This window comes from Carcharhinus amblyrhynchos, chromosome 6 (assembly GCF_965287045.1).
Source record: "Carcharhinus amblyrhynchos chromosome 6, sCarAmb.v2.hapA, whole genome shotgun sequence".
NCBI lineage: Eukaryota > Metazoa > Chordata > Chondrichthyes > Carcharhiniformes > Carcharhinidae > Carcharhinus > Carcharhinus amblyrhynchos.
Genome location: NC_137329.1, coordinates 59,290,165 through 59,314,936, shown reverse-complemented (window position 1 = coordinate 59,314,936; position 24,772 = coordinate 59,290,165). Strand labels below are relative to the sequence as shown.

General features: G+C 43.9%; 1 protein-coding gene across 2 annotated transcripts in view; it reads left to right on the top strand.

Moving 5' to 3' along the window:
* Nucleotides 1-19,487, top strand: part of pdhx (pyruvate dehydrogenase complex component X) — a 234,416-nt gene extending 214,929 nt beyond the window's left edge. The window contains exons 10-11 of one of the 2 annotated variants that reach the window (XM_080190532.1): nucleotides 15,681-15,745; nucleotides 19,037-19,487. In XM_080190532.1, the coding sequence (XP_080046658.1) occupies nucleotides 15,681-15,745; nucleotides 19,037-19,301 (330 nt within the window). In that variant the 3' untranslated portion in view covers nucleotides 19,302-19,487. The remainder of the gene's footprint in view (nucleotides 1-15,680; nucleotides 15,746-19,036) is intronic. The other variant, XM_080190534.1, reaches the window with a different exon arrangement.
* Nucleotides 19,488-24,772: the final 5,285 nt, after the last annotated feature.

Sequence of the window (24,772 nt, the reverse complement as noted above, 5' to 3'; positions counted from 1 at the left end):
CCACACCCCAACCAGTCTCTGGGTGAAGAATCTACCTCGGACATCCCTCTTATTATCACCCACCATGAACCTTAAAGTTATGCCCCCTAGTAACAGCTATGTCCACCCGAGGAAATAGCCTCTGCATGTCCACTCTATCAATCCCTCTCATCATCTTATAAACATCTATTAAGTCGCCCCTCATCCTCCTCCGTTCCAAAGAGAAAAGCCCCAGCTCCCTCAACCTTTCCTCATAAGATGTACCCTCCAAACCAGGCAGCATCCTGGTAAATCTCCTCTGCACTCTCTCCAATGCTTCCATATCCTTCATATAGTGAGGTGACCAGAACTGAACACAATATTCCAAATGTGGTCTCACCAACGTCCTGTACAGTTGCAGTACAACCCCACGGCTCTTAAACTGAAACCCCCTGTTAATAAACGCTAACACACTATAAGCCTTCTTCACGGCTCTATCCACTTGAGTGGCAGCCTTCAGAGATCTGTGGATATGAACCCCAAGATCTCCCTGTTCCTCCACATTTCTTAGAACCCTGTCGTTGACCCTGTAATCTGCATTCAAGTTTGTCCTACCAAAATGAATCACCTCACACTTATCAGAGTTAAACTCCATCTGCCACTTCTCAGCCCAGCTCTGCATCCTATCAATGTTTCTTTGCAGCCTACAAGAGCCCTCCACCTCATCCACTACCCCACCAATCTTGGTATCATCAGCAAATTTACTAACCCAGCCTTCAGCCCCTCTTCCAGGTCATTGATAAAAATCACAAATAGCAGAGGACCCAGCAGTCACCCCAGTAGTACACCGCTGGTAACAGGCCTCCAGTCTGAAAATTTTCCTTCCACCACCACCACCCTCTGTCTTCTCTGATACAGCCAGTTACTTATCCAATCAGCCAAATTTCCTTCTATCCCATACATCCTTATCTCCTTCATGAGCCAAATTTATGCATTTCAAATTTAAAAATTACAGAGCGCAATAGAATTCAACTTTCCTTTGTACAGCACGTTTCTTTCTGAGGCATCTCAATGCAATTCCAATACTCTTGCTATTTACAATGTACAGCAAAACGTGGCAGATACCCCAAGCTTTAGTGCATCCCTAAGCATGTAGTCCTGAACCTTAGAACGTGCCAATCTGCAACACTTGTACAAGAACAATTTATTGCACTGGAAGATCAACAAGTTTCAGGCAGGTCAAAGAGTCTTTCACCGAACTGATGAACCTCCAGCAGCAGTTGATATTTGTCTCAGTGTGTGTCCCTGGGAGCAGACTGTAAAGTATGGAGTCTTGCTTTACAGAGTTGCTTGGGATGAATCTTGACAAGTAGCACTGCATCTCTCTCCAGACCTTCTTTGCAAATGCACATCCCACAAGGAGGTGAATAGCAGTCTCTTCCTCATCACAGTCACTTTGAGAGCAATGTGTGGAGAGGATGAGACTGCAGGTATATAGGAAGGTTCTGATGAACAGGGCCTATCTCACCACAAGCCAAGCTTTGTCTTGGTACTTGTTTGATGATGAGGCATTCTGCCAAATGACTCTGACAGTCTGCTCAGCTAGCCTTCCAACTAGACTTTGTTACGTGCAGACCATCATTTGATAGATTTGTGATCAAAGGTGTTTGTCTGCATAAACTTTTCTAAGAGAAATAGGACAGGATACAGTCCAATACTTGGAGCATTCCCCATCCTTCTCAACACCATGGACAGGTAGAAGCTCAGCATCTAGTGACACCTGTTTGTGTACTGCAGGTCTAGGCACAGCTTTTGATGAAGCCACACACACAGTTGGTCATCAGAGATGGGGGAAATGTTGGACATCTTTTTCCCCCTTTTTCTATAGGGTTGTATGTGGTGTCCCTTTGATCATAGTCCATTTTTGACCCCTAGATGAAGATTAAATTTGATCTAATTTGATTATTGTCACATGTATGAGTACAGTGAAAAGAATTGTTTCTTGCATGCTATACAGACAAAGGTACGAGAGTGCAGAATGTAGTGTTATGTCATAGCTAGGATGTAGAAAAAGATCAACTTTCAAAAGTTTGTCGGCAGCAGGGAAGAAACTGTTGTTGAGTCAGTTGGTATTAACTTCAAACTTTTGTACCTTTTTCGTGACAGAAATAGTAGAAGGGAGAATGTCCTGGGTGCATGGGATCCTTAATTATGCTGGCTGCTTTGTTGAGGCAGTGGAAAGTATAGACGGAGTCAAGAGATGGGAGGCTGATTTGCGCGATGGATTGGGCCACATTCACGACCTTTTGTAGTTCCTTGTGGTCTTGGGTAGAGCAGGAGCCATACTAAGCTGTGATACAGCCAGAAAGAATGCTTTCTATGGTGCATCTTTAAAAGTTGGCGAGAGTCGTAGCTGACATGCCAAATTTCCTTAGCCTTCTGAGAAATTAGAGATGATGATGGGCTTACTTAACTATAGCATCGACATGGGGGTATGGGGTGGCAGGGCAACAAGACAGGTAAAAATTTGAAGCTCTCGACCCTTTCTACTTTGTCCCCATTGATGTAGACAAGGCATGTTTTCCACTATGCTTCTTGAAGTTGATAACAATCTCTTTCATTTTGTTGACATTATGGGAGAGATTATTGTTGCTGCACCAGTTCACCAGATTCTCTATCTCATTCCTGTACTCTATCTTGTCATTGTTTGAAATCCAACCCACTACGATGGTGTCATCTGCAAACTTGAAAATCGAGTTAGAAAGGAATTTGGTCACACGGTCATAGCTGTGTAAGGAGTATTGTTGGGGGCTGAGAACACAACGTTGTGCGGCACTGGTGTTGAGGATGATCATGGAGGAGGTGTTGTTGCCTATCCTTACTAATTGTGGCCTGTGGGTTAGGAAGTTCAGGATCCAGTCACAGAGGAAGGAGCCGAGGCCCAGGTCACGGAGTTTGGAGATGAGTTTCGTAGGAATAATGTTGTTGAAGGCTGAGCTGTAGTTAATAGGTGCCTTTGTTATCTCGGTGTTCCAGGGTTGAGTGCAGGGTCAGGGAGATGGCGTGTGCATTGGACCTGTTGCAGCAGTAGGCAAACTGTAGTGGATCCAGATAGTCTGGGAGGCTTGAATTTATTTGTGCCATGACTAGCTTTTCGAAGAACTTCATAATGATGGATGTCAGATCTACCAGACGACAGTCATTAAGGCATGCTGCTTGATTTTTCTGAGGCACCGGGATGATGTTCGTCTTTTTAAAGCAGATAGGGATCTCAGATTGTTGTAAAGAGAGGTTGAAGATGTCTGCGAATACCCCCGCCAGCTGATCCACGCAGGGTAAGAATGCTTGTCCGGGTATCCCATCTAGGCCAGTCGCTTTCTGTGGGTTGACCTTCGAGAAATCTGCTCTGACATCTGCAATGGTGACTTCAGATACAGGTTCATCCAGAGCTTCCAGGGTGAAGGGTGTGCTCTTGCTGACCTCTTGCTCAAAACGGGCATAGAATGCATTGAGCTCATCAGGGAAGGGAGATAAGAGGCAGCGATTTTACATGCCTTCATCTTGTAGCCTCTCATGTCTTGCAGATCTTGCCATGGTCAGCAAGAGTTTGTGTAACTAGTCTGGGACTCTAGCTTGATCTGGTACTTTTGGCATCTTTGATGGCGCTCCCTAGATCGTATCTGGCTTTCTTGTATAGGTCAGGGTCACCTGACTTGAATGTCTCAGACCTGGACTTCAGCAAGCAACGGATATCCCTGTTCAACCATGGTTTCCGGTTGGGAAACATGTGGATTTGCTTCTTTGGCCACAGTCTTCTACACACTTACTAGTGAAGTTAGTTACTGTAGTGGTGTACTCATTCAGGCCGGCCGCAGAGTTTTTAAATACTGACCAGTTCACTAACTCGAAGTAGTCCCATAGGAAATCATCTGATTCCTCAGGCCAACATTGCATGACTTTCTTTGATGGATTCTATTGCTTCAGTTTTTGCTGAGCAGCCTTGTGGTCTGATTTGCCAAGGTGTGGGTGGGCGATAAAGTAGTAGACCTATAGAGCGATAAAGGGTAGAGGAAGATGGCCCGGGAGATTGTTATGGTGCAGGAGTGAGGAACGGGTCAGACCTCACTGTGGACCGCAACACCAACAGTGCCTCGCATGTGACCACCAGATTCTTACCCACAATGAAGAGGAAGTGTTGTTCCCACATGCCCAGTTTTCGTTTAACCTTAGCCTCTCTCTCCCCTTTTCTAGCACACACCATATTCCCTCTGAACCATATCTCCAGCACCTTCAGGCAGTCTGACCTGATGATGAAGGGGACAAAAAGTTGGTCAGATCACTTTCTAAATAACTTGGCCTCACTGTTGCTGCAATTTACCTTTGTTCCTGAGGCCAATTCAAACTGATCACAGATGCTCATCAGTCTGCACATCAACAGTGGATCTGAGTAGGAGACAGCAATGTCATCCAAGTATAGGGAGACCTGAGCGCCTCCAATGCCGGAGATGACCACTCCTCTTATGCCTGAATCCTTCCTGATGAGCTCCACATATGGTTCTTTGCAGGCATGAACAGGACAAGGGGAGAAAGGGCAGGCCTGCCTTCTTGGCTCTGGATTTAATTGGAAAGCTTTCCAATTCCCACTTTTGGATTGAAACTACATTTACTGATGTTTATGTTAAGCAGTTGGATCCAATTGCGGATTCCTCCCCTAAACCCTGTTTTGGAGAGCACATCCATCTGTTGATAAACAGATTTTCAGATCAGTGATCTTTCACCAGAAATGAAAAAATGTAGCAATGTAAAGGATTATAAGCATGTCCAGAGACAGGGAAAGCAGGAAGAGAAAGGATAGAACAAAGTCTTTGGTAGGGTGGAAGGCAAGAGAAATTCAATGACAAGGGGATGATGGTGCAAAACAACAGGAAATAATAATGAGATAAGTAAATGAACAAAAGCTAAGTCCAGAGGTAAGTAGTAAAACAGAATCATCATTGATGACTACTGGTCAGAGAAATGGAATCACAGATTATGATTCGAAATTGGTGAACTCAGTGTTGAATGAAGGTGCCAAATCAAATGGTGAGCTTACTTTGAGATTTACTGGAACAATGTACATCTGAAATAGGAGCAGAAATAGGCCATTCGGCCCTTCGATCTTATTCTGCCATTTAATAAGATCATGGCTAATATGTTTCTATTTGAATTCCACAGTCCCATCTGCCCCCGATAACCTTAAGATTCCCCTGCCTAACAAGGGCCTATTTACCTCTGCCTTAAAAATATTCAGTGACCACGCTTCTATTGCCTGCTGAGGCAGCAAGTTTCAACTCTCTGAGAGAAAATACTTCCTGTCATCTCTGCCCTAAAAGGGTCAACCCTAATTTTAAAACCGTGCTCCCTTGTTCCGAATTCATCACGAAAGGAAACATCCTTTCCATGTCCATCTTGTCAAGGCCATTCAGGATCTTACATACTTGAATCAAATCATCTTCTAAACTCCAGTGGAAACAAGCCCAGCCTGCCCAACCTCTCTTCCTAAGATAACCCGCTTATCTAGTAAACCTCCTTTGAACCGCTCCAACGTGTTTACATCCTCCATTAAATAAAGAGACCAAACTGCACAAAGTATTTGAGATGTGGCTTCAACAGTGCCCTGTATATGTGAAGCATAACACCTTTAAGTGCATCTTTAATTCCTTTCATAGTAAAGGATACCATTAGATTTGTTGTGTTAAATATTTGCTGTACCTAATATGAACTTTTTGTGACTCATGCACTACAACAATTAGATCCCTGTGTACCTCAGAATTGCGCAGCTGTTCTCCACTTAAGTAATACTCTGCATTTTCTTTGTGTAGGAGGTAAAAGAGAGGTCAGAATGGGAGTAAGTGAAGATTTAAAATGATGGACAACTGATAGCTTAGGGTTGTGCATTCTGAACAGAGATGTTCTGCAAAGTAGTCACTGAATCTGCATTTGGTCTCTCCAATGCAGAGCAAGATCACATTATGAGCAGAAATAAATACATATAAATGGCTGTTTCACCTGGCAGGAAAGTTTAGCTTTTAGATGGTGAAGTGGGGGAGGTAAAAGGTTCTGCTTCTCCTGCCCTTGTATAGAAACGTACTGTAGGAAGCAGAGAGGTTATTAAGTAATTGAGGAGTCATCAGGGTTCACAATAGAATGTTTCATTGAACACTGAAGTCTGTTCACCATCTATAAGTCATGAGTGTGATGGAATGCTCTCCACTTGCTTGGATGACTGTGGCTGCAAGAACATTCAAGCATCTTGACACAATCCAGGACAAAGTTTAATTGGCACCCCATCCATAAGCATTCTCTCCACCACCAACACAGTGTCAGCCGTGTGTACTATCAACCAGAAGCACTGCAGCAACTCACCAAAACTCCTTTGACAGCACTTATACAAACCCTAGACTGATACTATATAGAAGGACAAGGGCAGCAAACCCATGGGAACACCACCACCACCTTGAAGTTACTCACCTGATTTGGAAGTATATCGCCGTTCCTTCACTGTCGCTGGGTCAAATTCCTGGAACTCCCTCCCTAACAGCACTGTGAGTGTACTTACACCACATGGACTGCTGCAGTTCAAGAAGGCAACTCACCATCACCTTATCAAGAACTATCAGTGATGGGCAATAAATGCTGACCTTGCTCTCAATGAGCATATCCCATGAAAGAATTTAAAGAATTGCAAATGAGAGTAACTAAGTCCTGAATAAAAGCAAATTACTGTGGGTGCTGGAATCTAAAACCAAAAGAGAAAATACTGGAAAATCTCAGCAGACCTGGCAGCATCTGTGTGGAGATGACCCTTTGTCAAAGCTGCTGAAACTAGTTAAATTCCATCTTTTTTTCCTTAATTCTGCAAACCCAGTTACGCACTTACTTCCCTTCCAGGCTAACTTGATTCCTTTAAGCACCCAAATTTAATTGCTTACAAACCCAGCAAAATCCAACCTCCCTCCTCTGTGATTTCAGTAATGTCAGAGATCTGATATGATGCATTCTGAATGTGAAATTGTGATCCTATTTTTCAAAGTGCTCTAGATTAGGAATTTTATTGCCATTGTTAACTTTCTTGTTTTAAGACTGGAGCAGCTTGTCTAACTCGGCTGAGGTTATTACAGTATTGGCAGCAGGGCCAGGCTAGCTCACACAAACTAATAGAATAGCCGGTATCAATCTCTGCCGACATCTTATCCGAGTCCCTCTGCCAGTCCCCTGTTATTGTATCCAAACTAATTGCTGTTACCACGGATACAGCATTCTTATGTAGATTATGCCTTGGCAGATTAATTTAAGAGCTCTGTGTGATCCTGGATGGGATTTCAGAGCTGTTGACTTTTCTTTTTAAAAGAAACTGCTTTCTGATAATTGAGGAGTTTTCCAGAAACTGAGTTTGCAGTAACATTGAAGTGATGGCCCCTGTAGACTAAGCTGCATAATAAAGGACACAGGCTTTCAGCAAAAAATCTCAACCATCACATTTTAAACAAGTGTGAAAATATTGTGCACACAGTTTTGTAAGAAATAATGTAGTATGAATTATTTTTATTTGATTTTGAATTCCTGACACACTCGCTCAAGTACAACACTGGCATTAGTGTCAAAAAGGACTGGTAAGAACTGAAGGCTTCTGCTCTGACCTTGGACCATCTTCCAGTCAGAATCCAGTAAAGAAAGTTTATTTATTAGTCACAAGTAGGCTTACATTAACACTGCAAAGAAGTTACTGTGAAGATCACTGAGTTGCCACATTCCGGTGCCTCTTCAGGTACGCTGGGGGAGAATTAATATGGCCAATTCACCTAACCAGGACATCTTTCGGACTGTGGGAGAAAACAGAGCACCTAGAGAATCCCACCCTCCCACCTCCTCTAACCTAATTATAAGTGTGGGGAAGTTTTTTTTTATATTTTTTACTCTTTTTTTGCTGTTACCTGTTTCAGGGATGGCAGTTCGGGCAGTGTGCTGCATCTCCTGTGGGATGTATGTGGTGAGGGACTCCAGTTGTGTTTCAGGGGATTTTACTTGTAGGAAGTGTCTTAGATTGAAGCTTCTGGAGGAGCGTGTTAAGGAGCTGGAGGTGGAATTAGATGAGCTCCGCATAATTCGTGAGGCAGAGAGAGACATTGATAGGAGTTTTAAGGAAATAGTCACTCCTAGTAATCAGTCTTGGGTCAATGTCAAGAGGAGGGGAAAGAAGCATGTGGGAGGAGAATCCCCTGGGGCTGTTCCCCTCCAAAATAGGTTTTCGGTCCTGGAGGCTACAGTTGAGGAAGCATCAACTGGGGATAGCCAAAGGGAGCAGGACTCTGGGGGTGAGCCTATTGTAAAAGCTCAGGTGTCTAGGGGATGCAAGAGATTGGGCCTCGTGATTGGGGACTCTACAGTTAAGGGGACGGATAGGAGAGTTGGTAGTAAGGGTAGGGACTCAGGGCTGGTGTGTTGCCTACCAGGGGCTGGGGTCCGGGATGTGTCAGAGAGGATATTCAAGACTCTTAGGGGAGAGGGCGATCAACCCCAAGTTATAATTCATGTGGGGACACATGACATAGGGAGGCTAAGGGAAGGGGATATTAAGCAGAGTTTCATGGAGTTGGGATGGAAACTAAAGGCCAAGTCAAACAGAGTGGTTATCTCTGGACTCTTGCCTGTGCCACGGGATAGTTTAGAGAGGAATAGGGAGAGGGAAAGTTTGAACTTGTGGCTGAGGGGATGGTGCAGGAGGGAGGGGTTTAATTACTTGAGCAATTGGGGCTCATTCTGGGGAAGGTGGGATCTCTAAAAGAGTGATGGTATACATCTGAACCAGAGGGGAACAAATATCCTGGGGGGTAAATTTGTGAAGGCTATGCGGAGTGGTTTAAACTGATTCAGAGGAGGGGTGGGATCCTGGGTAGAGGGGGTGAAAGTGAGGGGGGCATAGAAGGGGACGGCATTGCATGGCATTGTGGGGGTGGGGCGGAGCGAGGTTTGAAATGTATATACTTTAACGCGAGGAGTATTCGCAATAAAGTGGATGAACTTGCAGCGTGGACCAGTACCTGGGACTTTGATGTTGTGGCCATTTCAGAGACGTGGATAGAGCAGGGTCAGGAATGGATGTTGCAGGTGCCGGGGTACAAGTGCTTTAGTCGGAGTAGAGAAGGAGGTAGAAGGGGGGGTGGAGTAGCATTATTGGTCAAGGACTATATCACAGTCTCAGAGAGGAAGTTTAATGAGGACTTGTCTGTTGAGGTAGTATGGGCAGAAATTAGAAATAGGAGAGGAGAGGTCACCCTGTTGGGAGTCTTTTATAGACCTCCAAAAAGTTCTAGAGAGGTTGAGGAAAGGATTGCAGAGACGATCCTGGTTAGGAGTGAAAGTAATAGGGTAATTGTTATGGGGGACTTTAACTTTACTAACATTGATTGGAATTGCTATAGCTCTAGCTCGTTAGAGGGGTCAGTTTTTGTTCAAAGTGTGCAGGAAGGTTTTTTGACTCAATATGTAGATAGGCCAACTAGAGGTGAGGCTATATTGGACTTGGTGCTGGGAAATGAGCCAGACCAGGTGCTAGACTTGGAAGTTGGTGTGCTTTTTGGTGATAGTGACCACAATTCGGTTACGTTCACCTTAGTGATGGAAAGGGATAGGCATGAACCTCGGGTCAGTAGTTTTAGCTGGGGGAAGGGTAATTATGAGGCCATTAGGAGAGAATTAGGAAGCATTGGTTGGACTAGGAGATTACAGGGACTAGGAACGTCTGAAATGTGGAGTTTTTTCAAGGAGCAGCTACTGCGGGTCTGTGATAGGTATGTCCCTGTCAGGCAAGGAGGAATTGGTAGGGCTAGGGAACCGTGGTGCACAAAAAAGTTGATTTGTTGGTTAGGAAGAAGAAGGAGGCTTATGTTTGGATGAGGCTTGAGGGCTCGGGTAGTGCAGTAGAAAGCTTTAGATTGGCTAGGAGGGAGTTGAAGAGGGAGTTAAGAAGGGCTAGAAGAGGGCATGAGATGACTTTGGCTGATAGGATTAAGAAGAATCCTAAGGCGTTCTATAGGTATGTCAAGAACAGAAGGTTGGTTAGGGCAAGATTAGGGCCAGTTACAGACAGTAGGGGGAAGTTGTGTGTGGAACCGGAAGAGATTGGAGAGGCATTGAACCATTATTTCTCTTCGGTGTTCACGCAGGACGATATGAATGTAGCTGAGGAGGTCACTGGGGTGAAGGGGTGTAAAATAGAAAGTATTGCAGTTGATACAGAGGATGTGTTGGATATTCTAGAAGGGTTGAAAATAGATAAGTCCCCTGGTCCAGACGGGATTTACCCTAGGATTCTATGGGAGGCAAGAGAGGTGATTGCAGAGCCACTGGCTCTGATCTTCAGGTCGTCGTTGGTCTCTGGTATAGTACCGGAAGATTGGAGGACAGCGAATGTTGTCCCATTGTTTAAGAAGGGGAACAGAGACTTCCCTGGGAATTATAGACCAGTGAGTCTTACTTCTGTAGTGGGCAAGGTTTTAGAAAGAATTATTAGGGATAGGATTTATAGTTATTTGGAGAGTAATGAATTGATTAGAGATAGTCAGCATGGTTTTGTAGCGGGAAGGTCGTGCCTTACTAACCTTATTGAGTTCTTTGAGAAGGTGACCAAAGAGGTGGATAGGGGTAAGGCAGTAGACGTGGTATATATGGATTTTAGTAAGGCGTTTGATAAGGTTCACCATGGTATGCTTCTGCAGAAAATGCAGATGTATGGGATTGGTGGTAATTTAGGTACTTGGATCAGGAATTGGTTAGCAGATAGGAGACAGAGGGTGGTGGTTGATGGTAATTATTCATCATGGAGTTCGGTTACAAGTGGTGTGCCTCAGGGATCTGTTTTGGGGCCACTGCTGTTTGTAATCTTTATTAATGATCTGGATGAGGGTATAGTTGGGTGGATTAGTAAGTTTGCTGATGACACCAAAGTCGGAGGTGTGGTAGATTGTGAGGAAGGGTGTCGAAGTTTGCAGGGTGACTTGGACAGGTTGCAGAGCTGGGCCGCGAGGTGGCGGATGGAGTTTAATGCGGAGAAGTGTGAGGTAATCCATTTCGGTAGGAATAACAGATGTGTTGAGTATAGGGCTAACGGGAGGACTTTGAATAGAGTGGAGGAGCAGAGGGATTTAGGTGTATGTGTACATAGATCCCTGAAAGTTGGGAATCAAGTAGATAAGGTTGTTAAGAAGGCGTACGGTGTCTTGGCGTTTATTGGTAGGGGGATTGAATTTAGGAGTCGCAGCGTCATGTTGCAACTGTACACAACTCTGGTGCGGCCGCACTTGGAGTACTGTGTGCAGTTCTGGTCCCCACATTACAGGAAGGATGTGGAGGCTTTGGAGAGGGTGCAGAGGAGGTTTACCAGGATGTTGCCTGGTATGCAGGGGAGGTCCTATGAGGAGAGACTGAGGGATTTGGGGTTGTTTTCACTGGAAAGAAGGCGGCTAAGAGGGGATCTTATAGAAACATATAAGATGATTAGAGGTTTAGATAGGGTGGATGGTGATAGCCTGTTTCCTCGGATGGAGAAAGCTAGCACGAGGGGGCATGGCTTTAAATTAAGGGGGGGTAGTTGTAGGACGGATGTCAGGGGCAGGTTCTTTACCCAGAGGGTGGTGAGGGACTGGAATGCCCTGCCTGCTGCAGTTGTAAATGCGCCTAGTTTGGGGGCGTTTAAGAGATTGGTGGATAGGTTTATGGACGAAAAGGGATTGGTTTAGATTAGTGGGTCAATTTTTTTTTGAAAAATAAGACTGGTCGGCGCAACATTGTGGGCCGAAGGGCCTGTTCCGCGCTGTAATGTTCTATGTTCTATGTTCTATGAAACGCGCACAAACACAGGGAGAACGTGCATTAGATCAGGAGTTTGGTTAAAACAGGGACCGTCTCAGCACTACGAGATGCACTGGATTTGAAGTTTCACTGTATCGTGGTCTGTCTGCGCACTACAAGATGCACTGGATCAGGAGTTTCACTGTATCAGGGTCTATCAGAACACAGTGTGGTACACTGCATCAGGAGTTTTACTGTGTCAGGGTCTGTCTGAGCACTGTGTGATTGATTATCGGTCCTGTCTCTGTACAGTGTGATACACTGGATCAGGAGTTTCACCATATTGGGGTCCATCTGAGCACTGTGAGATACACTGGATCAGGAGTTTCATTGTATCAGGGTCTGTCCGAGCACTGCAATACACTAGATCAGGAGATTCCCTATATCAGGGTCTGACTGAGCACTTAGATACACTGGATCAGGAGATTGCAGAGACTGAACCGATACAGTCACTGTGTGTTACACTGGATCAGGAGTTTCACTGTAATTCATTGTCAGGAGCTGTCTGACCATCAAAGAATTGCACTCAAGCAAGAATTTCTCCATATCGTGGCTATTTGATTGAGTGGCATACACTGGAAACCTATCCACTATAGGTTTTCACTCAGGAGCTGAATGATGGAGAAACATGCAATACAGCAGCTGTAGCACGTAGAAGAACGACCTGGATCAGTACTTAAAAGTCAGCTGGTGAGTTGCAGCACCAAGGGACCACAGTAGTTGCCAATATCTTTTATTGAATCTTAACATGCCTTCCAAGATAGAGTCTGCACTTGAATATGTCTGTTTGAACAGCCAAATGAATTGCTGGTGATTGTCATTGCTTTCTGCAGGTCTAAACATTGTGTGGGAGCTGCAAATCTGTCATTCAGTGGATTAGCACTCAGATGCTCATTGTGAGAGGATTTTCAGTTCATTGTAGTTCATCCAGTGACATGAAGTGGATGGAGCTTAATAAATCTTCCCCTCACTATAAACAACATGAATACAGTTTAATTAGGTTGCATTGTGTTTTGCTGAACAAATAAATATTTACCTCTGTCAGCCAGAAGATGACTGAGGATTGTTGTGTTAGTGGATGATTTAGTAACTCTAAAACTAGTGTGTGAATCATTTTACTGACAGACAATGGCAGACACATTGTTGAGATTGCTCAGTAGGAAGTACTAATCAAATACTTACCTTTCAAACATTGGGAAAATAAAATACCTGATGGAGAATGTATGTAACATTCAGTGATACATGAGTAGAAGAGGGAACCCCATTCCCAGATATAGGAATGCACTTCTCTTTTAAGGAAATAATAGTTGCTACTCTTTAATGGTTATGTTGTCAGCATAATAAAAGGTCCGAGTATATGAGTTTAAGGTTACTTGTGGTTACAGTGTATCGTGGGCTGGCAATCAGCAAGATCCACCTTAAACCCAGGCAGCATAGTCTTCACCTGAGCCCCCAGAAGTTGCTTTGCCACCTGGAAGACCAGTTTAGGGGGTGAGGTGTGTAGAGTTGGCAGGAGGAGTAATCCAAGGTGAAAGTAGAGCTGATGGTTGCCCAGCAACAGGCTCTTTCTTTAAAGGGGCTGGATAAAAATCAGTCATCTCCATGAGGTAGTACTAAAGCATTGACAGAACGTAACAGCTCAGTACAGCACTGTAAAGGCCCAGCGGCACTTCCAAAATACGGTGTATGAAATGGTAAATGAATGAGGATAATGGGCAGCAAATGGACCTTCAAATCTCTAAAGTCGACAGTGAGACCAGAGGATGGCCACATGGCTTGCTGATAACAAGGAGCAAAATGGTTCAATCTATGGTTGGACTCCTCATTGTACAAGACTCCGCACTGAGAATTGTTGATACAATATGCATGTTGTCTGATGATGGATAATGGGCATCATGATCAGCACAGGCTTGGAGGCTGAAGGGCCTGTTCCATTGATGTACTTTTCTTTGTTCAAGAGGTGAACGCTGTAGCTGGAAGAGTGTCGGAGGAAAGGCGGTCAGAACTCAGGAAGTTGGAGGGGAAGGTGAAAGCTGTACTCAGTGGTGATTATGTTTTTAGTGATTGAGATGGCTATAAATGATGTGGAGAGCAAACGGGTTTCAAGCTGAAGACAGGATCACCCTGCCTTTGTAAGTGAAGCAGCAACAAATAGAGTAAAAATGTTCTACTTGTTTCCCTTTTAATAGCAAATAAAAGAATACCTCCCTTTTGAAAAAGGGAGCAAATTTCAAAAGCTTTGGTAATGAGCCTGAATGAAGTCATAGTAACTTAGGAAAAGGAATAGGGAGAAATATATTCCAAGTAACTATAGGAATCAGAGGGCTTGTATAAATATCTTGGAGATGTCTAATACAGGCAGTATGGTAGCACAATGGTTAGCACTGCTGCTTCACAGTGCCAGGGACCCGGGTTCAATTCCAGCCTCGAGTGACTGAGTGGAGTTTGTACATTCTCCCCGTGTCTGCGTGGGTTTCCTCCGGGTGCTCCAGTTTCCTACCCCACTCCAAAAATGTGCAGATTAGATTGATTGGCCATGCTAGATTTCTCCTTGGTGTCAGGGGAACTAGCAAGATAAATACATGGGGTTACAGATGGGCCTGGGTTGGATTGTTGTCAGTGCAGGTTCAGTGGGCCAAATGGCCTCCTTCTGCACTGCAGGGATTCTATGATTCTATTCTTCTATGATTCTAACAGAGCAATAATGAGTCCAGGAAGAGAAGGGAGAGGAAGACCACAAAAACTGATGGGAAGAAATTGGGTAGAAATTGGAAACGTCATCACTGAGATTCTCTGGGTTGAAGTCAGCATCAGCATAGTGACTTGTGCAATGGAGAAGTGATTTAGGGAGAAACTGAATGGAATTGAAACAAAGGGCATCCTCCCAAAAGACAGGCAAAACTGGAGCTTATATAGATATTTACAGCAACAATGTTTACCTGCAAATAAGCTCAGGTGAGCAGAGAAGGGATTAGATTGCTTTTCAGTAACTAAGTGAGTTCAGCCACCATCCTGATGCAGTACAGAGATCCAACATGTGCAGTGACAAAATGAATACGAGACTTAATATGGAATGGCCAAAGCAGCCCAGAGCATCTGAAGCACCATAACTTTAGGTACAGCAAGACAAATACAGTGAGAGAATGGCATCCTCAGTGGCACAGTGTTCATAAATCCAGGACATAAAAATGTTTTGTGTAGAGTTCAGTGGGCTGGGGGCATTGGTGCCAGGGGAGATGTGAGGGGACAACGATAAGAGATGCAATCTTTGATGCTCAAGACAGTTTGAAAGAAGATATGGAAGGGAGTCATACAAATGATCCTGGGCTTTTCCCAAGTACAGGTACTTAGATTGCTAGTCAGCAGGTTTGTTAATGATTAAATAGAATTGAAAGACTGTAGGGTTGCGAGAGGTATCACACTCATATAGCCATTATTACAGCAGTTAAGATCTGAGAGGCCGTTGTGCAGGTATTTCACTTCCTATGGAAGTATGAGATGTCTTAATTTGATCTGAATTTTAAACAGACAAAAATCCAGAAGTGAAGTTCCTTATCAAGATTTTTCAAGCTGTTGATTTTATTTTCCATCCATTTTCTGAACAGTGCACTGATCCAGAGGTTAAATGTCCATTTCCAATTTGTCCCTTTGCTACTCTCTATCTAATTGATTTCAGTTTACGCCATTCTGTTAGTTCTGTTATGTTCACAAGACGTTTGTGATGTTACTGGAAATACATAAACAATTCGCTCTTTGTTAGCTGGCAAATTCTCTCTATGCACACTCAAATACAGCAAAATGAATTAACAGCAATGTCTATAATTCCATTCCAGGCACTCGCAAAGAAAGCAAAAGCAGGAAAGCTGCTACCTGAGGAATACCAGGGGGGATCCTTCAGGTAAAACACCAGCAACTCTCCAGTTTTAACATAACCATTCTATTTTTTAGTTGGATATTAAAGTACTGGAAGTCTGTAATTTTGTTGAGTTAGGGCATGTTTGTTTTTCCTGGAATCTTTTCTTCCACTTTTGTTCTTAGTCCTTTATTAGCTATAGTCACATTGTAAGTGGGAAGCAATTCTATGGTCTGTATAAAGTTTACCCAAATTAAACAGCCTGTGCAGCATATTTTGCATGTACCGTGAGTTGTCTGGGTGATTAAGGTTGGATAATTTGTGAGTAAAGGTGTCCTGCATGGTCCTAATGCCAGCAATTCTTGGACTTTTATAGTAATAAAGCAAGCCCTGTTTCTTGAAAATAGTACCGCTAATCCAATGGAAAAGTGCAAGATGCACGAATATAAACCATGCACCATGCTTTATCCCCTGAATGTTTTCTAATGCAGCAGACACTCGCCTAGAATCTCTTTCAACCCAGGCATGGGACTCTTTTAGTACAATGCATTGATACCTCTCCCTGGTTGTGGAAGCAATACAGACAAATGGAACATATTTTTAACCCTGACATTGTGGGCAATCAGCTGTGAATTTGATGAACCCATTTCCACAGCTCTCACAAAACTTCTGTGAAAAGTTATTGCACATGACAAATGAAGGACAGCTCAATGGTCAGAACTATGCAATGTGTGCGCAAAAATGAAAAAGACTTGCATCTAATCAGATAAGGGAAGTGACATAATCGAAAGCAATTGACAAGGTTCATCCCTGCAATTATTTCTTAATGTCCAGCTCTCAATTTGGGTTCAAACTGAGCTTTTAAACTGATTGACCAAGATTAGAAAAGTTCCCATGATGCACTTTGACCTAAAAAAGCTATCCGAGCCTTTGAGGAGTGCAGGCAATACTGAGGCTTTAGTCTCTGAGCGCTGAGGGAAGCGCTATGAGGAGGTCCAGATAAATTATACTTCAAAAGAGTCATGTCAGGGAGGACTTTATATAGGTATATAATTTGCCTCATAGGCTAGCGAAAGTAGATCTAAAACAGATTCCAGGTATGTCAGACAAGCAGGAAAATTGTACACATTGGGCAGGATTTTCCAACCCCACCCCCCCGCGCAATGTGTTTTGTAGTGGTGGAGGCGGCCTGCCATTGGCAGGCAATGGATCTTCCACTCCAGTCACCATCAATGCATTTTCCAGAAGATCACACTGTCAAGAATGGCTGGAAAATTTCCACCATTTGGAAAGTATTCCTTGTTATCTAGAGAGAGCATTCTATCACAGGTCCCTGAAATATTATCTCTTGCAGTACAGATTTTACCTGTTAGAATTCTAAGTGCAGACATGATGGAATCTTCCATCATCAACTATCACCTTGCACCAGATTGGATTTCTCTGTCTTTTATAGTGTAGTAGGAAGAAATACATACAACAGAGCTGCAAACACAAACCTGGACGATGGCAAGAGAACAATACATAAACATAATGACAGAGAATCACAGAGACATAGTGAGACAGGCTGAGGGAGAATCAGAGACATACAGGGACAGTGAGATGGGATCACAGACACACAGGGATAACAAGATGGAATTGCGGACCCGCAGGGACAGAGGGGATTGCGGACCCACAGTGTCAGAGGGGAATGCGGACCCGCAGGGATGGAGGGAGAGGAGATCGTGCACACGTAGGGACAGAGGGAAAAGGGATCGCACACACGCAGGGACAGAGGGAGAAGGGATCTCGCATATGCAGGATCAGAGGAAGAGGGGATTAGAGATACACAGGGACAGAGGGGGAGGAGATCAAAGATTCGCAGGGACAGAGGGGGAGGGGATCCAAGACACGCAGGGACAGAGAGTGGGATCAGAAGCACAGGGACAGAGAAAGAGAGAGACAGTCAGAAACACACAGGGATGAAGAGAAGGGATCAGAAACATACAGGGATAGAAAGAATCAGAGACCAAAGAGACAGTAGGGATCACAGAAACAGAGTGATCATCGTCACGGGGCCAGAGTGAGGGAATTGCATTTACATCCATACAGTGATGTATGTGTAAGACAGACAGAGGCAAATTTGATAGTGGACCACATAGAGAGAGAAGAGGTGCGCTAGGACAGAGACACCAACCACAGGTACGTACATGGACTGACAGAAAGAGGTCCACAAAACACACAGAGTTAAGTTCTGCGCATGTGCAGTTCACAATGGAATTGAAGATGAAGCGTTCATAGGGTACAAAATGAAATTGCGTCTTCAGTATGCTGAAATACTCCTTTCTCTGGGCTTATTAGGAAAAGTGGCTATGCAGGGCAGTGAACATGTTTGCAGAGGTTGTATGGATGATAAAAATTGTGGAAAAAAATAGATTATATTGGCTGAATCAACTGATACAACAAAATCACCTTCTGATCTTCAACATATTTACCCAAAGATGTGCAATTTAGGTGGATTGGCCATAGTAAATGTACAGTGGGTATGGTGGAGAGGAGGGACTAGGTGGGATGCTCTTAAAGAGAGTTGGTGCAGACTCGATGGGCTGGATGGCCTCCTTTTGTACTGTAGAGATTCTATGTTTAATCCACTTGAATTTTGAAGCATAAGAACTAAATTCAAATGAATATCCAATAAGTCACTGTGAATGGAGTAGATTTAGGAACTTCAATGCATCCCAGTTATGTAACATGCTAACATCTGCCTGGGCGATTAATTGATATTGAGTATCCTCAGGTCACCAGTTACAACTGAGGGAGAGTTTAATTCTCAGCTGAATAGATTGCAGGGGAATCAAGTGAACAGCTATCTCATAGTTTACACTGTTTCTATAGACAGCTGCACCATTCCTCTTCCTCCCCCCCACCACCCCCAACCCAAGAAGCGGATAGGAGGAAACAAAAGTGAGAATAAAAATGGTCTTCAGAGACCACCACACACCTTAAATGTTGTTTATTTAGTTGTGACACAGGGTAAATATATGAAGGTGAATGGGTGTAACAAGTGCAGCCGTAAAGATTGTTTACGTCAATTTTGATATTTTGAGTATAAAATTCCAAACAGAAGTACGTAACATTGTAGGTCATTGTTACAGGCAGTTAGCTGATAGGAGCAAGCACTGGATGGCAGATAGGTGGGTGGGTATTTAACATGAATGGGGTACCAACAGGTTACTGATGATACAGGCAGGGAACTGACAACACAAGTAGGCCTGTGACAGGAATGGCTCATTGATAACTTGTGACTCGGCTTCAAAGGCTACTGAAGGAATGATGATGGTCATTTTCTTTTTTTTTCAGTATTTCCAATTTGGGAATGTTTGGAATCTGCGATTTCAGTGCTGTGATTAACCCCCCTCAGGTTTGCATCTTGGCTATCGGGCAGTCACGTCAGTATCTGACAGTTTCTGAAGATGACAAAGGGAACCCCAGCCTCTGTCAGAAGGACATGATGACAGTCACTCTGTCCAGTGATGGCCGCGTGGTGGACGATGAACTTGCATCTCAGTTTTTAGAGAACTTCAAGCTTAACTTGGAGAATCCAAAACGATTAGCTTTAATCTAAGCTGCATTCTTTGAGCTTCACCTTCGAAGGGATTTGGGATGTTACATGAAAAGCATCACAAAATGCACCTGTGATGCATAGAGTTTATTTTGTTGTTAGTGTTATAACATTGCAGGGAATGTCGACCCTGCTTTACTGTTCCCTGTGTATCAGGCCAAATAAAACTCCTGCTTGTTATTTATTTCACTGGGCTGCCATTTTCATCTCTAAATTATCAACACTGCCTGACTACAGGCATTTTCCTTCTGCTTGGAGAAGTGGAATGCCCTTTTCAAACTCATCTTGTCCATGAGACACATCTCCTGCTCTCTCAATCTTAAACCCTCTAAACTGCTGACCATTTACCTTCTCCTGCTGGTCCCCATGTTGGCCAGCATGGATAACAGTCTTCAGGTTTCGACTGTTAGAAGGACAGGTCAGCTTATGATCATGAATTGATAGGATGGATGCTGGAAGGATGTTTCCTCTATGGGAGAGAGTAGAACTAAGGGGATCTGCTTAAAAATAAGAGGTCTCCCATTTAAGACAGAGATTTTCTGTTTAAGAGGAGTGTTTTTTATCTTTTGTGAAATTGTTGGACCACTGACTCTATTGAATTCTCTTCCCCAGAGAGCAGTGGAGACTGGGTCATTGAATATTTTTAAAGCCAAGTTAGATAGGTTCTTGATCAACAAGTGAGTCAAAGGGTTGAGGGGGTTGACAGGAAAGCAAAGTTGAGGCCATAATCAGATCAGCCACAATTTTATCACATGGCAGAGCTGACTTAAGGGGCCAAATAGCCTACTTCATATGTTCATATGTCATGTAAGTCTGCCATCATTATCCCACTTCTCAATAAAATCACCTTTGATGTCTTCATCCTGGCAAACCACTGTCCCCTCTCCAAGGTCCTTGAACATGTTGTCACCTTCCACATTCATGTCCACCTTTTCTGGAATTCCATGTTTGAATTCTTCCAATCAGGTTTTCTCTTTAGTAACTCTTATCAATGTTGCAATGATATCCAGTGTGACTGTGACAAAAATTATCCTTCTTCATCCTCCTCAATCTCTCTGCAGCCTTTCACATATTTGTCATATTATGTTCCTCCAACACCATTCCACTGTTATCCAGCTGGGTAGAACCACTCTCAGCTGGTCTCATAGAGAATCGCTGTAAATGGCTTTTCTTCCCATTCCCACACAGTTACCTCGACCCTTAGTCCTCCCCTATCTCTCTTCATGCTACCACTCAACAACATTTTCCATATATTTGCTGACAATACACAACTCTACCTCACCACTACATCTTTCAACCATTCCACTGTCCCTATATCATCAGATTGTTTATCTGACATTCAGTACTGTATGACCAGAAATTCCAGCAAGGTGGCACAGTGGTTAGCACTGCTGCCTCTCAAGCTCCAGGGACCTGGGTTCAATTCCCAGCTTGAGTCACTGTTTATGTGGAGTCTACACGTTCTCTCCATGTCTGCACGGATTTCCTCCAGGTGCTCCGGTTTCCCCTCACACTCCAAAGATGTGCAGGTTAGGTTAATTGGCCATGCCAAATTGCTTCTTAGTGTCCCAGGATACATAAATTAGAGGGATTAGCAGGATAAATATGTGCAGTGACGAGGATAGGGCCCGGGTGGGATTGTTGTTAGTGCATACTCAATGGGCTGAATGACCTCCTTCTGCAATGTAGGTTTCTATGATTTCTAAATATTGAGAAGATTGACGTCATTGTCTCTGGTCCCTGCCACAAACTTCATTCCCTCACCAACAGCTCTATCCCTTTCCCTGGGAACTGTCTGAAGCTGAACATAAGAACATGACATAAGAACATAAGAAATAGGAGCAGGAATAGGCCATCTGGCCCTTCGAGCCTGCCCCGCCATTCAATAAGATCATGGCTGATCTGTCGTGTCTCAGTTCCACATTCCCGCCCTCTCCCCATAACCCTTAATCCCCTCTCTTATCAAAAACCCATCAACTCGCATCATAAAAATATTTAGCGAGGCAGCCTCCACCAGTTCAACGGGCAGAGAATTCCAGAGATTCACCACCCTTTGAGTGAAGAAATTCTTCCTCAACTCCGTTCTAAACCGCCCCCCCTTTATCTTGAGGCTGTGCCCCCTAGTCCTACTGTCCTTTCTGAGCGGGAAGAGTCTCTCCACCTCTATCCTATCCATCCCATTCATCATCTTATACGTCTCAATGAGATCTCCCCTCGTTCTTCTAAACTCTAACGAGTACAAGCCTAGTTTATTCAGCCTCTCCTCATAGCTCAACCCCCTCAACTCCGGCATCAGCCTAGTGAACCTCCTCTGCACTCCCTCCAAGGCCAAAATATCCTTGCGTAAGTACGGCGCCCAAAACTGCACACAGTACTCCAGCTGCGGCCTCACCAATGCCCTATATAGCCGCAGCAAGACCTCCCTACTTTTATGTTCAATCCCCCTCGCTATGAAGGACAGCATCCCATTCGCCTTCCTGACCACCTGCTGCACCTGCAAGCTGGGTTTTTGCGACTCATGCACAAGGACCCCGAGGTCCCTTTGCCATCTCAGTGTTTAACCACATAGCTACACTTTCATTAAGACAGCCTATTTCTACCTCTGTAAAATTGCCTGACTTTATCAGTGCCTCAGCTCATCTGCAGCTTTGTTAGCTCCAAACTTCCAAATTCTCACACACTTTGGTCAGCCTCCCAGATCATATTTTCTGTAAAATCTGCTGCCCATACCCTAACTTGCAGCAAGTCTCATTCACCCCTCACCCCTTTGCTCACTGACCTACACTGGCTCCTGCTTAAGCAATTCCTCGATTTTAAGATTCTAATTCTTGTTTTCAAATCCCTGAATGGTCTGGCCTTCCCTATCTTTAATCTCCAGTCCTGTAATCCTCAAAGATATTTAACCTTCTCCAATTCTGGTCTTTTGAGCATTTCCAATTTTAATTGCTCCACACTGGCCATGCTGTCAGGCAGCTGGGCATCAAGCTCTAAAGTTCACTCCCTACATATTTCCATGCCTCTCTCTCAGTTTCTTCAAGACATTCATTAAAACCTAACTCTTAGGTTAAACTCTTTAACCAAACTTTTGATAATCTGTCCTAATATCTCTTAATGTGATTTGGTGTTTTTTACATAATAGAAACATAGAAAATAGAATCAGGAGTAAGCCATTTGGCCCTTCGAGCCTGCTCCGCCATTAATATTGATCATGGCTGATCATCAAATTCAATATTCTGATCCCCCCCCACAATATCCCTTGATCTCTTTAGTCCCATGAGCTATAAGACAATGTTTTGGACTCAACTACATTCTGTGACAATGAATTCCATGCATTCACCACTCTCTGAATGAAGAAATTTCTCCTCACCTCAGTTCTAAAAGGTTTATCCCTTATCCTCAAACTATAAGCCCTAGTTTGGACTCTCCCACCTTTGGAAACATTCTTTCTGAATCTACCCTGTCTAGCCCTGTTAGAATTTTATAAGTTCTATGAAATCCCCTCTCACTCTTCTAAATGCCAATGAATATAATCCTAACCAACTTTGTTTCTCCTCATATGACATACCTGCCATCCCAGGAATCAGCCTGGTAAACCTTCACTGTACTCCCTCTGTAGCAAGGACATCCATCCTCAGATAAGGACACCAAAACTGTACACAATTCTCCAAATTTGGCCTCATCAGCACTCTATACAATTGCAGCAAAACATCTCTATTCCTGTACTCATATCCTCTTGCTATGAAGGTCAACATACCATTTGCCTTCCTTACAGCACCAGGGAGGCAACATACCATCCTGGAGTCTCATTTGTGGCAACAAATGCCTGTCTATTCTCCTTACAATTGAATTCCCTATACCTATTGCATTCCCATGTCTTTTACTCTTCACCTCTGCAGCAGAACCAATTGTGGTGCAATGCATTTGGCTGTTCCTGTTTTCCCCTGAAAGGCCATTCCCCTCAACAGTATCCAAAATGCTATATCTGTGTTGCAGGAGAAGAGCCACAGGAGATTTCTGTACTGCCTGCCTAGCTCTCTTGCTCTATCTGGTAGTTACCCATTCCCTTCCTGCCTGGGGAGTCTGAGTCTGACAAGTGACATACAAGATGTATGTGCGAGGTTCACGATACTCTCTGCCTCACAGATGCTCCAGCTCCGAAACACGGGCTTCCAGGAGCTGCAGCTGGAGACACTTCCTGCACATGTGCTGACGCCAAGTACTGGAAATGTTCTCGGCCTCCCACAGGAGCACGAAGAGCAAACATGGCTTGGAGCTCTCCTGTCATGTCTTACCCCTTTAGATTGAACTTTTGAAAGATGTTTTGTTTCAGATTATCTCCAATTCTCTAGGGCCCTTCTTTCCTGGTCCTCGTTACTACTAAATATAACCTTTACAAACTATAAACCACAGAAATTACCTCTGAGACTACAAATGATAAAATTATTAATTATTAAAATTATTATAATGCATCTGTCAAGTGGCTTGTGATATTTTAATGCAAGTGAATTTGTTATTGTGCTTAATACTCTGATTTTGCCTTCTCTTATCTCTGTCACCTCTTACTGCCAAATGGTCTTTCCTTATTCACCTTTCATTGTTTTAGAAACCTCTGTTAAGTTTCCTCAGTCTTTCAGCAGAAGTGGACCCAGTATCTCCTCATTTTGTATACATGTCTCCTCCTGTTGTTGTTTTCAGCTTTAATATATTTAAGAGTGCATCTTGCCCAGCAGGGACTATGTTAGAGGTCAAGCTTTACATCAAGAACATCATAGAATAGAATCAGCAGAGTGTAGGAGGCCATTCTGCCCATTGAGTCTCCCTGACTCTCTGACAAATCATCTTATCCAGGCTTACCCCACACCCTATCCCCATTATCCCACCCCCTGTATTTACCCCATTAATCCCCCTAACCTGCAGATCTTGGGACACTAAGGGTAATTTAGCATAGCAATCCACCTAACCGGCACATCTTTGCAGTGTGGAAGGAAACCGGAGCACCCAGAGAAAACCCACAGACACATGGGGAGAATGCGCAAACTCCAGATGGACAGTCGCCCAAGGCTGGAATGGGACTTGGATCTCTGGCATTGTGAGGCAATAGTGCCAACCACTGTCACAAGACCACCCCATCCCCAAGCTTCATCATTATCTACCAACTCCCATGTTCTGAATAAGTTTGGCGTGTACCTAGTTTGTACAGGAAGCTGCACTGAGCCATACCATAAGAACATAAGGAATAGGAGCAGGAGTAGGCCATCTAGCCCTTCGAGCCTGCCCCGCCATTCAATAAGATCATGGCTGATCTGAAGTGGATCAGTTCCACTTTCCCGCTTTCTCCCCATAACCCTTAATTCCCTTGTCTGTCAAAAACCTATCTACCCATGACTTAAATATATTTAGCGAGGTAGCCTCCACCACTTCAACAGGCAGAGAATTCCAGAGATTCACCACCCTTTGAGTGAAGAAGTTCCTCC